This window comes from Loxodonta africana, chromosome 1 (genome assembly GCF_030014295.1).
Source record: "Loxodonta africana isolate mLoxAfr1 chromosome 1, mLoxAfr1.hap2, whole genome shotgun sequence".
NCBI classification, from domain to species: Eukaryota; Metazoa; Chordata; class Mammalia; order Proboscidea; family Elephantidae; genus Loxodonta; species Loxodonta africana.
Genome location: NC_087342.1, coordinates 19,592,070 through 19,608,195, shown reverse-complemented (window position 1 = coordinate 19,608,195; position 16,126 = coordinate 19,592,070). Strand labels below are relative to the sequence as shown.

The window sequence follows — 16,126 nt, the reverse complement described above, 5'->3', positions numbered from 1 at the left end:
AAACCCTTTAAATGGCTTTTAACCCCCCAAGCAGCCCAACGAGTCTATCTGATCCAGGTCATCCTACCCAGAAATAAGGTCATTCCCCTTCAGGTCTCACTGGACAATCAACAGAACCCTTCCCATCCCTACACACAGCTTATAAAACTCCAATATTTGAATCTAGCATAGATACTTTAGGCTAGGAAAATATTCTGGGAATTGACTAATTCTGAAAAAAGTGATACTTCAGTTAAGAAAAAAACTTGAAGTTTTCTCAATGGCTAATTTTATGTGTCATCTTGGCTGGGCTATGTATGATTCCCGGTGGTTTGGCCAAACACTAGACTAGTTGCTAGTCCATAATGTAATCACCTTCCATATGTAATCAATCAATCAGTTGAAAAGGGCATTTCCTTAGAGTATGGTCTGCTCCCAGACTATAAATAGGTACTCTGGCAGAACTCGCTGTCTCTCTGGACTCCACACTTTTCCCGTTACCCGACCTTGGGAACTTGGGACACAAGCCTGCAGAAGTCTCCAGCCTGCCACCTGACCTACAGATTTTGGACTCGCCAATCTCACAATTATGTAAGCCAATCCCTTGGAATAATCAATTTCTCTCTCTCTCTTTCTCTGTCTCCCTTTCTTCCTCCCTCTCTCTCTAAGATATTCTCCCTTCATGTCAAATCATTCTTATCTTTACCAATAAACATTCTACATTTTTTTTTTAAGTTTTCTATTTTATCCTTTGTGTCTTATATAATCTTTTCAGTTTCATTTTCCCAAACGTTGGGTATTTTTTACAGCTCCTTTTATAGACTATACAGATGAGAAGTCATAAGCAAGGAGGAGGGCTTGACATCCTTTTACATCTAGATTTTTGCAGAGCAGTGACACCTAACAAATGACCTTGACACCATTAAAGGAAAAAAGAATAAGAAAGGAAAGAAAAGTGAAAAAAAGAAAAGAAAGAATGGGAAGCACTGGAGTATTGGGGGAAAGGTCTGTTCTGGGAAACAGAGAACAATCAGGGTTTTGGAACACTCGATGTCTTTGAACTTGAAAGAATAAAGAATGGAAAAAGCAGCTCACTTGGGGAATGTTCCATCACGATACTGTGATTAGCAAAACAAGAAAGTTTAAGCACATCTGCAGTGGAAAGGGGCGGGGGGGAATAAAGATACAGAGGGGACACTCTCCAGAAGCAACATCATGAGACAGAGTCCTGAGCAGAAAGCAAGTCACTGAGAGCTCTGGGTCCTGCATTGGAAGCAAAGCTGAGATCTGGGTTTTGTGTGTGTGTGTGTGTGTGTGTGTGTGTGTGTGTGTGCTTTTCTGTTTTTATTTTGATCTTTGAGGTCACTGTATGATCATGGGTGATGAGGTCAGTTTGTGCTGATCTATAAAAATCAGCTTTCTGATTTTGGAGCTGTGGTACAAATTAGCCCTTCAGTCTGAGGTCATGTAGTTACTGGAGCTGGCTGACCTGGTCTGAGTGGCAGATCAATCCACCCTCTGGATGCTGAGGGATGCAGCGGAGACAGTATCTTCACTTTCTTCCTCAAGGTCCTTCCTGAATTCTTGCAACTGAGCCCTAACTCATATCTCTAAAAAGGAGGGTCACATAACCACCCCCACTTCTGGGTACCCCTCTGTCCTTTCATGAGCCCCAGGAGCCCCTGTCTCTCCTCTCCCCACCTCTCCTCAATCGCTTCTGCTCAGATTTGCAAGCACTCTGTTTTCCTATGGACATCCCCTACTCCCTGTGCACACAAGCACTGAAGGCTGTAGACTACAGCTTTCCCTCTCCATGATCCCCTGACACCTGCCAAGAACACTAAGCCTCTCCTCTCACTTAAGAAGTCTAAGTCACTTGTCTCCTAAATGCCTGGACCAGCTTCCTCAGCCACCTTCTGGTACATGGTAAATTTCCACAGAACTTCAAAGCCACCACAGAGCTAGTCTTTGGACTCTGTCATCCTCTTCTTCGAAACCATGCAATGCTGGTTCCCTGGTCACAGTTCCACAGACAGAACTCTTTACTGGGCTTCAATGTGCTCCAAGGCCAGACCAGCTTTCATGTCCACCCCAGAAAAGAATGTATAAAAAAAGCACTTAGGTCATGGCATGAAAATGCAAACCATGTTACTCCCTTGCTTAAAATTTTATCAATAACTGCATATCCCACTGTCCTCAAGATAAAGTCCCAAATCCTCAGCATGGCCCTGAAGGCGCTGCATGGCCCAACCCCACCTGCCCCTCAGCCTTGGTCCGTGGCTCCCTGTGCTCCAGCCACACTGGCTAGGCTTGTTTATAGGGCGCATCAAGCTCCTTCCACTCGAAAAGCCTTTATGTTCACTATGCTCCCAGCCTGTGCCACTCTTCCTCTGCCTCTTGACCCGGTTGAATCCCACCCATCCATCAGTCTCACCTCAAATGTTACCCTCTCAAGGAAGTCTTTCCTACCACCTGCCTGACGGAGTTTAGGTTGGATTTACCTGAGACCCAGTCTCAAAGCACCTGTAGTTCTCCTTCATGGTCCTTATCACAGCTGCAATTAATTAACTGTCTCTTCAATTGTCTGATTAACATCTATCTTCAGTGCTAAACTGTACATTCTACGACGACACAAACCACATCTGTTTTTCTAACCCCTGTGTCCCTGGTACCTAGGGCAGGATTTGGCATACAGTTGGAACTCAATCTTTGCTGAACGAATAAGTGAGCGAGTAAAGGCCTGATGATAATTCCTCTATCTACCTGAGTCCTCTCACTGGTAATATCGGCTGAAGGTCTGCCTCAGACTTCCCCCAACCTTCTCTTCTGTGTCCCTTCTCTTGATTTCTGCCTCCACCACCATTACCTCTGCTCAATTTTTTTTTCAGAAATTTTCAAATTATCTGTGTAGCACCAAGAAGAGCCATATGAATATAGTAAATCCATCAGAGAGGCAATATCTTCCTAATATTTTGTCCTAAAGTTTATTGGAGTCAATTCAAGAGCCACACATGTGAAAAAAAAAAAAAAAAAAAAAGACATGTAAAAGGGGAGAGAAATGGGTTTCCGGCTCTGGAAACGATTTCCCTACATTTTTTTATTTTAATCGTTTTCTGAGCAAATTGAGGTAGAGTCCCAGTGGATGGAAACTTTTTTCATTGGCAGCCAGCATGAATGATGCCAGCTGCATTCCAGTGAACATGTTCCTAATACTACGGGAATATTCAGGGCTAAGGATGTGCCTGGACATGATCAACAAAGTCAAGTACTTACAAATTAGATGACTGTCAAGGAAATATTTAAAATTTCCCTTTTTCACTAAACACTTCAAAGAGGTATCCTTGTTTCTTGTCAATCTTTTACCCCCAAATAAAAAAACAAAACAAAACAAAACAAACATCACGTCTCACTGATAGAGGCCCTACTAAAGCAAACCACTGTCATATGAAACACATTCCAAGGATGTGAGTTCAACAGCACCTCAAAGAGTTTCCTGGGTTCTAAATTTAGATATAAGAGTAAACACCTGATCCTCAGAAATTTGTGATCCCAGCGATACCACTTTCATGAAGGAAAAAATTCTAGGAAATAGAATTAAATTCATTTATCTCTCAAAAGTATAGTTAATAGAAATTATCCCTAGACAGCTAACCACAAGTGTAGGACTTGCCCTTTAGTCCTTGGGGAATGAAATCCAGGAAACAGGCTGAAACAATCCTCTGTGCTGGCCAGAAGAGAAGACTGAGGGGCAGCAGGGACAATGGGGGCCATGCATTCCAGCAGCGGCTCTATCTGATCTGCAAACTTTCTTCTGCAGTCTCCTCTAGTTTCCTGAGTTGGGCAGACAGTGACGTAAGGCACTCTGATCTCCAGGGAAACTTCCAGAAATCCAGACTCCTGCAAAGACCCTGGAGAAGTGAGCTCTGCCAAGCATTTTGTGAACTAAAGGCCAAAGATGTCTCTTGGTCCTTAGATCCTCAGGAATCTGAGACACTGATTCCCAGTAATACGTGTTCAATGAGGCCTTTTTCAGCTCTAAGCTCCTTAGCTAAAACTGCTTGCTCCCATTTCTGTCCATTTTGCACTACCTCCGAATCATAGAATCTTGGGGTTGAAAGGGAAAAAACTTTTTCAGTTGTCATTCCAATTCTGGACCTCCCTTCATAGCCAAGCTTGTGTAAATATCAAACACTTATTCAAACATTCTATGACTTAACTTGACATCTCAGAACCAAGAGATACAGCCTGGTAGAGTGGCACTGGGCTGGCCTGGGTCCAAGTTCTGCTGTAACTCTGGATCTCACTAGATGTGTGATCTTGAATAAGTTACTTCATCTCTCTGATGCTAAATTTCTTCACACAATAATACCTCACATGCGTTGAGCACTTCCTATGTACAAGACATTATGCTGAACACTTTCCACTGACTGGCTTACTCAAACCTCCCAAGAACCTTAGGAATTAAGTACTATACTATTCCTATTTTACATGAGGAAACCAAGACCTAGAACATATGTGACCAACTCAAAGTCCCATAGCTATGAAGTACCAAATAATAAATAATCTTTTCCTCATTTAGTTATATGAAAAACAAATAAAATCAAAAGTCAGTGCAGGTGAGATTTTCAGCTATGAGCAAGTGAAGAAACTGGTAAATCCTTCCCCTAAAAAACAACTATTTATAGGATAAAACAACAACCACCTCAGCATTCTAGAAACCAACCAAAGGAAAACAACAATCAGAAGTATTTGTGCCTCAGATCCACTGGCAGAGAACAAAAGCTTTACTGGCTCAAGATGTTTGACACAACCTCTGTGCAATCACTGGCTGACCACTAAGCTACACAGATACAGGGGCAGCCCCTAGGAATCCAGGCCAGGGACAGGCTAAATACAATAATTAAAAAAAAAAATATTGAGCAGAGATATCAGTGGTTACATACTGCAAGTAAAAAAGTCTTCACAGATTTATCCCAACCAAGTTACTGTTCTGTTTGTTTAAACAAATAATATAGCAACAACAAAAATCATCAGGGGGAAAATAACAGAAACTAGAGTTGCTGCAATACACTAACCAAAATGTCCAGTTTTCAACAAAAATTGTAAGACATGTAAAGAAACTGGAAAGTGTGACACATGCTGGGGGATGAGAAGGGGAGTAGTCGATAGAAACTATCTCTGAATGTATCCAGATGTTGGATTTAGCAGACCAATGGATTCACAGCAACTATTATAAGTATGTCCAAAGAATTGAAGGAAACTATGTCTAAAGAATTAAAGGAAAGTATGATAACAACGAACTAATAAGGATTCTCAATAAGGAGGAAGAACTTTTTTAAAAAGAACCTAATGAAAATTCTGGAGTTAAAGAGTTCAATAACTGATATGAAAAATCCACCAAAGGGGCTGTTATGGATTTAATTATGTCCCCCCAAAATGTGTGTCAATTTGGCTATTCTGTGATTGTCTACCATTTTGTCATCTGATGTGATTTTCCTATGTATTGTAAATCCTACCTCTAAGATGTTTATGAGACAGGATTAGAGACAGTTATGTTAATGAGGCAGAACTCAGTCTACAAGATTAGGTTGTGCCTTGAGTCAATCTCTTTTGAGATATAAAAGAAAAAAGCGAAAAAAGAGATGGGGGGCCTCATACCACCAAGAAAGAAGAGCCAGAAGAACAGTGCGTCCTTTGGGCCTCTGGTCCCTGCATTGAGAAGCTCCTAGACCAGGGGGAGATTGATGACAAGAACCTTCCCATAGAACCAACAGAGACAGAAAGCCTTCCCCTGAAGCTGGCACCCTGAATTTGGACTTCTAGCCTCCTAGACTGTGAGAGAACAAATGTATCTTTGTTAAGGCCATCCACTTGTGGTATTTCTGTTATAGCAGCAGTAGAGAGGTAAGACAGGAGCTCAACAGAAGATTTGAGATAGTAGAAGAAAGAATCAGTGAACTTGAACATGTTGTTAGGTACTGTTCAGTCAGCTCTGACTCATAGTGAGCTTATGTATAACAGAACAAAATGTTGCCTGGTCCTGTGCCATCCTCATAATTGTTGCTATGTTTGAGCCTATTGTTGCAGACACTGTGTCAAACCATCTCATTGAGGTTCTACTTCTTTTTCACCAATTTCCTACTTTACCAAGATTAATGTCCTTCTGCAGTGATTGGTCCCTCCTAATGCCATGTCCAAATTAAGCAAGACAAAGTCTTACCATTTTTACTTCTAAGCAGCATTCTGGCTTCCTTCCTCCAGTCTTCCTCCAAGACTGATTTGATCATTCTTCTGGTAGCCCATGGTATATTCAATACATTCTTTGCCAACACCACAATTCAAATGTGCTGATTCTTTTCTGTCTTCCTTTTTCCTTGTCCAGTTTTCATATGCATATAAAGTGACTGAAAAGATCATGGCTTGGCTCAGATGCACCTTAGTCCTCAAAGTGGCTTCTTCACTTTTTAAGATTTTAAAGAGGTCTTTTGCCACAGATTTGCCCAATGCAATACATCATTTGACTTCTCGACTGCCGCTTCCATGGGTGTTGATTGTTGATTGAAGTGGAATGAAATCTTTGACAACTTCAATATCAAACTTGAATACAGGTAAATAAAAATTATACTATCTGAAGATCTGAAGAACAGAGAGAAAAAAAAAACCTGAAGAAAAATGAACACAGCCTCAGAGATCTGTAGGACAACACAGAAAGGTCTCAAAGAAATATCCTAACCTTTACCTTAAAAGGACCCCTGGTGGCACTGTGGTTAAGAGCTTGGCTGCTAACCAAAAGGTCTGCAGTTCCGTTCTACCAGTTGCTCCTTAGAAACCCTATGGGGCAGGTCTACTCTCTCCTATAGGTTACTATGAGTCAGAATCGACTTGACAGAAACAGGTTTTTGGGTTACCTTAAAAAATTAGAAAAAGACCAGAAAACTAAAACCAAAGCAATCAGAAGAAAAAAAATAAAAGCAGAAATTAATGAAAAAGAAAACAGAAAAAACAATAGAGAAAATCAATGAAACTCAAAGTTGGTTCTTGAGAAAAAAACCTGATGAACCCTTAGCTATACTGATGAAAGAGAGAAGACACAAATTACAAAGTGATGAGTGAATGAAGGGACACCACTACTGATACAAAAGAACAATTTTATGCCAACAAATTAGACAATTTAGATGAAATGGAAATTTCTAGAAAGATGTAAATTACCAAAGCTGAACCAAGAAGAAAGAGATAATATGAATAGATCTACACCAAAAAACTGAATCCAGAATTTAAAATTTTTCCTCAAAGAAAAGCTCAGACCCAGGTGGTTTCACTGGTGAATTTTACCAAATATTTAAAGAAAAAATAATACCAATCTTTCAAAAAACAGGAGGGAATATTTTCCAACTCATTCCATAAGCCTAAAGACATCAAAAGAAAGCTATAATTCTTGAAGTTTTAGCTAACCATACTCAACAACATATAAAAAGGATTACATACCATAGCTAAGTGAGGATTTATTCCAGGAATGCAAGGTTAGGGTACTATTTGAATTTAATGTTATACACCATATTTAACAGAATAAGAGACAAAAAACACATAATCATCTCAATAGACACAGAAAAAGCATCTGACAAAATACAATTCCCACCCATGATAGATACTCTAAGTAACCTGGGTATATATGGAACTTACTCAACCTGGTAAAGGGCATCTGTAAAAAACCTATAGCCAACCATCAAATACAAATGGTGAGAGGCTGAATGCTTTCCTCCTGACACTGGGAACAAGGCAAGGATATCTGTTTTTGCCTCACACTGAACTAGAGATTCTAGCTAGTGCATTAAGGCCAAAAAGGGGCCAAACTAAAAAGGAAGAAGTAAAACTGCATTTATTCACAGATTACATGATTCTGTATGTTAAAATCCCACGGAATCCCCAAGGAAAAAAAAAAAAAAAACAACCAACTAAAAGGAGTTTAACAAGGTTGCAGGATACAAAAATCAATATATAAAAATTAATCATATTTTACATATTAGCAATAAACAATCAAAATGAAATTAAGAAAACAATTCTATTTACAAAAGCATCACAAAGGATAAAATACTTGGAATAAATTTAACAAAATAAGTGCAAGCCTTGTACATTAAAAAATACAGAACAATGCTGAAAGAAATTAAAGAAGGTCTATTTAAATGGAGAGACATTTCATGATCTGGAATGGACGCCTTAATATAGTCAAGATGGGCATTCTTCCCAGACCATTCCATAAATTCAATACAACCTCTATCAAAATTCTAGCAGGCTTTTTAAAACAGAAATTGACAAACTGATTAAAATGTATATGGAAATACAAAGGACCTAGACTAGCCAAAACAATTTTGAAAAAGAACAACAAAGTTGGGGACTTAAACTATCTGATTTTAAAACTAACTAAAAAGTCACAATAATCAAGACATTATATTTTGGCACAAGAATAGGCACATTGATAAATGGAATAGAATTGAGAATCCAGAAATAAATTCTTACAGTCAATTGTTTTTCAACAAAGGTGCCAAGGCAATTTGTATTACTTAGCACTACTGTAATTAAATGGGGAAAGTATAGTCAATTAGATATCCGCATGGAAACAAACAAAATATGAATGTGGATCCTGACCTCACATCATATACAAAAATTCAAAATAGGTTAGACTTTAAATGTAAGAGGTAAAACTATAAAACTTACAGGAAAAAAAAAAAAAAAGGAGAAAATCTTTCTGACCTTAGGTTGGCCAAGAGTTCTTAAATGCAACACAAAAGGCAGTATTTAGGAAAAAATTGGTAAACTGGACTTCAGAAACATTAAAAACTTTTGTGCTTCAAAACATACCAATAAGAAAATGAGAAAACAAGCCACAGACTGGGAGAAAAAAATTTAAAAACCATACATCTGATAAATGACTTGTATCCAGAATATATAAACTCAATAACAAGAAGACAACACAAAATATGAACAAAATGTTTGAATAGAATTTCACCTAAGAAGATATAAACATCAAAAAAACAAGCCTTTTGCCATCGAGTCAATTCCAACTCATAGTGACCCTATAGACAGAATAGAACTGCCCCATAGGGTTTCCAGGGAGCGCCTGGTAGACTCGAACTGCCGACCTTTTGGTTAGCAGCCAAACTCTTAACCACTATGCCACCAGGATTTCCTACTAGTCATTAGCAAAACGTAAATTAAATGAGACACCTTGACTCAGACACTAGAATGTCTATATCAAAATGACGACAATAACAAGTACTGGCAAGGTTATGGATAAACAAATCCTCATGCGTTGCTGGAGGGAATATAAAATGGTAGAGCCACTCGAGAAAACAGTTTGGCAGTTTCTTAAATAGTTAAGCATATTTCCCATAAAAATACGACTCAGCAATTCCACTCCTAAGAATCTACCCAAGGAAAAATGAAAACATGTTACACAAAAGCATGTATTTGAAAGTTCATAGGGGCATCATTAATAATAAAAACCAAACCCAAACCTACTGCCATCGAGTAGATTCCAACTCATAGGGACCCTATAGGACAGAACTGCCCCATAGGGTTTCCAAGGAGCAGCTGGTGGATTTGAACTGTCAACCTTTTGGTTAGCAGCCGAACTCTTAACCACTGCGTCACCAGGGATCCTTATTAATAACAGTCAGTCCCAAACGGAAAACCCAAATGTCCACCAACTTGTAAATGGATGAATAAAATATGGTGTATCCATAAATAGAATAGTATTCAATAATTTAAAAAAGTAGTGATACATGCTGTAACACTGGTGAACCTGAAAAAAATTCTCCTAAGAAAACCACTCTGGTGGCGCAGTGGTTAAGCACTCAGCTGCTAACTGAAAGATCTATATTTCAAACCTACCCAGAGGCTACATGGGAGAAAGATCTGGCGACCTGCTCCCATAAAGATTACAGTCTAGGAAACCTTATGGGGCAGTTCTACTCTGTCTTATAGGGTCCCTAGGAGTCAGAATTGGCTTAAGGGTACCTGACAACAACGACAGGGGCAGAAGCAGGGATTAACTGCAAATAATCACAAGAGAACTTTTTGAAGTGACGGAAATGTTCTTAAACTGGCTTGTGATGACAGCTGGACAAACCTATAAATTTACTAAACTCATAGAATTGTGCATTTACAGCGGATGAACTTCAAGGTTAGAAATTTTACCTCAACAAAGCTGTTTTAGAAAGACAATGTATGTGAAAGTCCTATTTAAACCATAAACACAGCGACTGCTATTACGCTGGTTACTGATATTGTTGAATGCTATGGCCTTGGGCCTTTCTCACTGGGAACCAGCCTTCCAGTGGTAAGTTTTGCTCACTGGTCCCATAAACGTTCTTAAATGAATTAATATATATAAAGCACTAAGGTGAGTAGAGCCTGGCTGTTAGTAAGGACTGTATAAGTATTAGCTACTATTATTATTATTACTATCATCCTACCTGTCATCATTACTATTCATAGGCATACCTTAAAGTGCTCTGAAAAGGTGGTCCTAGACCCCCAGGAGTGACCAGTGTGGATTCCCTCCCCAAAGTCTCTCAGACAGCCAGAATTGGTCTATTGTGAGTCCTACTAAGAGGTGGATGAATTTCTGCCACTGGACTGAGCCTCTTTCAACTTAAAAAAAAAAAAAAAGTCATTTTATTCTTATTTGTTTCTTTGTTCTTAGAACTATCTAGATCCCTGGGTAAAAGCCACTCCTTGTGTATTGAAAATAAAAGGGATCCATGAATGAAAAGCCTTTAGTGTCCTGGTCCCTCAACTCCCCTCTAGGTTTCTCCCTTCTGCCCACCCCACCAACTCTACTCACATAGCTCTCCGGAACAGCTCTTGGCAAGGCAGGGTCTACTGAGAATCCTGCCTTCCATGCCCCTGAGACGAGCCTCTCACTCTCAGCTCCCCCAGCCCCATCTGCTGGGGTCAAGACTCAGTCTTGCTGAGGTCAGGTATCCAGGGTGCTTCAGTGAGGCTGGGCCTCATCATGACCCCCCACGTTAACAGTCCCCCTTCCTCCTCACTGGGCTGACCCCGTGTGTGTCTGGGATTCTGCCTCAGTTTCTTTGCCTGGCACTGCTGTTTGTTCCCTCCAGAAATAGAAGCCAGCCCAAGGCCATAGCCTGCTTGCCCAGGCCGCCTGCCTAGGTTTGGCCACTTCCCTTCTTCAGGAAGCTGAGCCCCAATCCGCATACAAAGGTCTGGGTCGGAACTGCCATGAACAAGTACTCTGAATGTTGGCCTCTCCAGCCACCCACGAGGCTGCCAAGGCCTCTAGAGCGGCATTGTCTGATAGAACTTTGTGCAATGATGTAAATGTCCTGTATCTGCACTGTACAATGCCGTTGTAGCTATTAGTCATATTTGCCTATTGAGCACTTGAAATGTGGCTAGTGCGACTGAGGAACTATATATTTTTAATTTTAAACTACCATATTGGACAGCACAGCTCTAGATACTGAACACTGGCCTAGCAATCCCTCAGGGGGCCAGCTGGCTCCCTAACCTCACACCGCTCACACTGTCCCATTGCCCAAAGCACACAAGAGCCCTGGCTTCCTCTGCCTCCCCACAGAATGACTGCTGGACCAGCAACCACTAACATACAAACACTCCTCCTTGGGGCAACAGGTGTGCTCACGGAGGTGTGAGGACTGTTCCTTCAATCTTTCGGCCACTTGTCTTAGCATCAACAACAACCGCCAAAACAACCAAAACCCACAACAATGGGAGGGCCCACTGAGGAGGAGACCACAGAAACCAGCCAGGACCAGGATGGAAACAGAAGGGATGAGCAAGGGCTTTGCTTCCTGCTTTGAAATCTAAATAAATAACTTCCCTGGATTTTTCTTTTGTGTGTGTGTGTGTGTGTCCATAATTTCATCACTACGTTAAGAGTTTGGACCCAACTGTGTAGAACAAAATTGAAGAGTCACATCAGACAGGAAAAGGTGTGTGTGTGGCGGGGGGTAAGGTGGAGGCGGGTATTATAAAATGCTTTGTAGGGACTAAAATGCCAAAAGAATCAGGAATACGGATGGGACAAGGCTAAACCTGCTATAATTTCAAGTCATTAATTGTCACTTCATGGGAATTCAAAGCAAGAAGCAGCACATTTGAGGACGGGCAGAAGAGTTAGCAGAAGGGCCATCCTTTGCGTCAGGACTGACTTGTTCTTTTAAAAAGCCAGTGTGGGTCAATAATCTTACAACATGGTCACTCTGGACTGAAAAATCAATATGCATCAAGACAGTTATTTTCTGCACCTCCTGTTACTGACTTGGCAATGAGTTTCCACAGCTCAGTTAGCTTTTAACTTAAAACGACAGCAGCTAGGCTTTATTTTCATCTGGTGTGCTTATTTACTACAACAGAAATGCAATGCGATTTCAAGTTGTTTTAGGGACTCTGCACAGGACAGACTGAGAGTTCAATATCAGTGGCATAATATGAAAATGGCTTAATCTTTTGATCTAAAATCTTACCTCAGTGATTATCCCTGGGAAATAATACTCAGAAGGAAAACCTATGTACCTGGAGACGTATGTTCCCAAGCATCCTAATCAGGGCAAATGCTGAAACAAGCTAAATGAATGGAATGTCCTATAAAAAAGGAAACAATTAAATCTCCACTTCCCTCAGGCTTACACTTGTCACTGCTCCAGGGAAGCTGCTTCTCAAGGTCACCAAGACCTCCATGCTGTAAATCCAGCCCACGTCTTACTGCCTGTCACCAGCATTAGACACAGCTGATGACACTTCTCTCTAGAAACACTCTGTCCACTTGGCCTCACACACTTCCTGTTATGGACTGAATTGTGTCCCCCAAAAAGTTATGTTGGAAGACCTGGTCCCGGTACCTGTGGGCATGACCCTGTTTGGAAACAGAGTTTCTCTTTTGTTACGTTAATGAGGTCATGCCAGAGTAGGATGGGTCCTAGACCTAATCACTTCGGAGTCATGAAAAGACATCCAGACAACAAAGAAAGACAAGGAGTTCCTGGGGCTGCCAACAAAGAAGGACATTCCCCTCGAGCCACACCCTGAATTTGGATTTCTAGCCTCCTGAACTGTGAGAAGAAAACCTGGTGACATAGTGGTTAAGTGCTATGGCTGCTAACCAAGAGGTCAGCTGTTCAAATCCACCAGGTGCTCCTTGGAAACTCTATGGGGCAGTTCTACTCTGTCCTGTAGGGTCACTATGAGTCAGAATTGACTCGGCGGCAATGGGTTTGGTTGGTTTTGGAACTGTGAGAAAATAAATTTCTGTTCCTTAAAGCCACCCACTTTTGGTATTTTTTTATTACAGGAATACCAGGTAACTAAGACATTCCTCCAACCCAGATAATGTGCTTATAGAAAAACAAATCCCAAGACTTCCCCTAAAGCCCCTGCAGGCACAAGGCTAGGAAGGGAGGCTTGCACTGCCCCCACCCACCAGTTAACTTCTGCACAGTTTGAAGAAAGAGGCCTGCCCCATACCTGGCTCAGGTGCTAATCACGAGCTGCACCCTTGGTTGCCAGACGTGTGACTAATTCAGACTGGCAAATAATTTGATAAGCATTAAACTGGGGTTTGAGGATATAATGTGTACATATCAGGTTTACTCAATTCTCTCTGGCTTGGATAATTAAAAAGGAGGTTGCATTTCCTGACTGTGGAGCAACTGTTGAGGAAAACATCCCAGGGGTATGCTGGGGAAAGGAGGCAAGCAAGCCCAGGAGGCAACACTTGGCACAGGTGATTCATGCAAAGAGTGGGCAATTCTAAAGAGGAAGTGGACTCAGAGAGAAGAGTCTTGCAAAGGAGAACTTCTCTTCCCACTCCTCCTGAGTTTTAGACAAGAATTCACCAGGAACAAACCGTCCAGGTGTTTCATCCTGGAAAGGCCAAGTATCTGAAGAAGGCATTCTAGGTAGGCAATGCAATATCCACAATACTGTTTGTTGCTAGCTGCTGCAGCCCCAAATCATGGTGACCCTGGACCTTTGTGATCCACTGGGTTTTCATTGGCCAATTTTTGGAAGTAGATCTCCAGGCCTTTCTTCCTAGTCTGTCTTAGTCTAGAAGCTCTGCTGAAACCTGCTCAGCATCGTAGCAACACACAAGCCTCCACTGACAGATGGGTGATAGCTGTGTGCATTTGGCCGGGAATTGAACCCGGGTCTCCTACATGGAAGGCGAGAATTCTACCACCAAAACATGACTGCCCCAATAATAAAAGGTTATTGGGTACAAAGACCCAAGGCCTGGGAGTCAAGAGAGTTGGGTTGCAGGGATATCCCAGCCCAAGCCATACTAGAAAGAGCAATAATAATGAGTATTTACACAGCGCTTACTGCGTGCTAGGTATTGTTCTGAGCCCTCCACATACATTAACGAATACTCACAACCTCTCAAGGTAAATACTATTATTTCCAGCTAAGAAGTGGCAGCGCTGACATTCGCACCTGGAAAATGTCATTCCAATGCTCTTAACCATGATACAGTACAGAACAAAGTCTTCAAATGAGAATACCCTGTCACCAGAGAAAGGTTCGCAAGATCACAGCATCCGCAGTTTTTGGTAGACAAATCAGGAAGTGACTCCTCCATCACAGGGAGCAAAACGTTCCCTCCCCTCACCACTGAGAACATTGATCACCATAAAAGTATGAACAACCACCACAGAGTCCTCAGACGGGAGCGCAAAAACCAATTCTCAAGTTAATGAGCAAATATTGGTAGGCATCTTGCCAAGCACATTGGAAAGTACAAAGCTCTGTAAAAATCAACAGATACAGGCTTGCTGTTTGGAAATAAATTTTGACCAACTGCATTAGCAGGGACTGAAAATCATCTGCAAACAGAACTAAGAGCTAAGCTGCCCGGATGCTCCCCCAGGCTAGGCAGTCAGCGTCGATAGAACAGTCACAGCCTGCAGAAGCGGCCCCCTCAGCAGGCCAGAAGAGGGGGAATCCAGGCCGAATAAGCACAGCCTGTTTCCTTAGTTACTAGCTCAGGGTTACCAGCATTACCTTTAGAACGAGGAACTGGAATCTTATCCAAAGCCCCTCAAAATAACCTTTATACCTCCGTATACCCACCTATACCAAACCAAAAAGCAAACCCACTGCCATCGAGTCAACTCCAACTCTTAGCGACCCAATAGGACAGAGTAGAGCTGTCCCATAGGGCTCCCATGGCTGTAAATCTTTATGAAAGCAGACTACCACATCTTTCTCCTGTGGAGTGGCTGGTGGGTTTGAACTGCCAACCTTCTCGTTAGCAGCTGAGTGCTTTAACCACTACACCACCAGGGGTCCTTTTATCTACCTAGAGAATTAATTATTCCCAATGAATCTTTTCATCATCTCCGTAAAGTCCGAAGCTAAAGAGCCTCTCTGGGAATTATTACCTACCTGTCTCCGCCTTAGGTTTCCATTTGCCCTCTTGAAGATGGCTGCCCTGATAAACCTGGAGCTGCAGAGAAGCCCAGCCCTGCGATGGACTCGTGCTCTTCCCTGGGTCACATGTGTTAACTGAAAATGAGTGAATTGGACTTGTGATCCATGGTGGCATTTCCCAAACTAGTGTTTGAGGAACACTACTCTATACAACATTTAGAATAACGGGGAAAGAAGTGTTTAATTAATTTTGGAACTGCTGGTTAATGAAAGTTCTTCGCAGAGTCTCCATGTGCATACTATGAATCTCCAAGAAAGGGATCCACCACTCTGTTTCCACATATTTTTCTGCCACTACTTTTCACATTTTCCATAAGAGTCTCCCTTGGAACATGCAATTAGGGAATGGTGCTCTGTAATTCTTCTTTCAAATCGAATGCTCTGGAAAGAAGGCTGTGGAGCAACCTGGTAGAAGACCAGATGCTGGAGTTGTTCAGCTTGGCCTTGAACTCCATCTCCAGCCTGGCCAGCTGGGGTATCTTGGCCATGTCACTTAACCTGCTTTCTTACCTATGCTGTTGTTTGTTAGTTGCTGTCCAGTTGATTCTGATTTGTGGCAAATCCATGTGTGCAGAGTAGAACTGTTCCACAGAGTTCTCAAGGCTGTGACCTTTCAAAAGCAGATCACTAGGCCTTTCTTCAAGGTGCCTCTGGGTAGGTTGGAACCACCAAC

The 16,126-nt window shown here is 41.6% G+C and overlaps 1 protein-coding gene across 3 annotated transcripts in view; it reads right to left on the bottom strand.

Moving 5' to 3' along the window:
* The window catches only part of XXYLT1 (xyloside xylosyltransferase 1), a 240,075-nt gene that overhangs the window by 155,216 nt on the left and 68,733 nt on the right, over positions 1-16,126 (bottom strand). Inside the window, exon 1 of one of the 3 annotated variants that reach the window (XM_064270071.1) lies at positions 6,200-7,885. The exons of the other annotated variants lie outside the window; for them this stretch is intronic. Within the exon in view, the coding sequence (XP_064126141.1) occupies positions 6,200-6,266 (67 nt within the window). The 5' untranslated portion in view covers positions 6,267-7,885. Of the gene's footprint in view, positions 1-6,199; positions 7,886-16,126 lie in introns of those variants that run through there. 3 annotated transcript variants of the gene reach the window in all.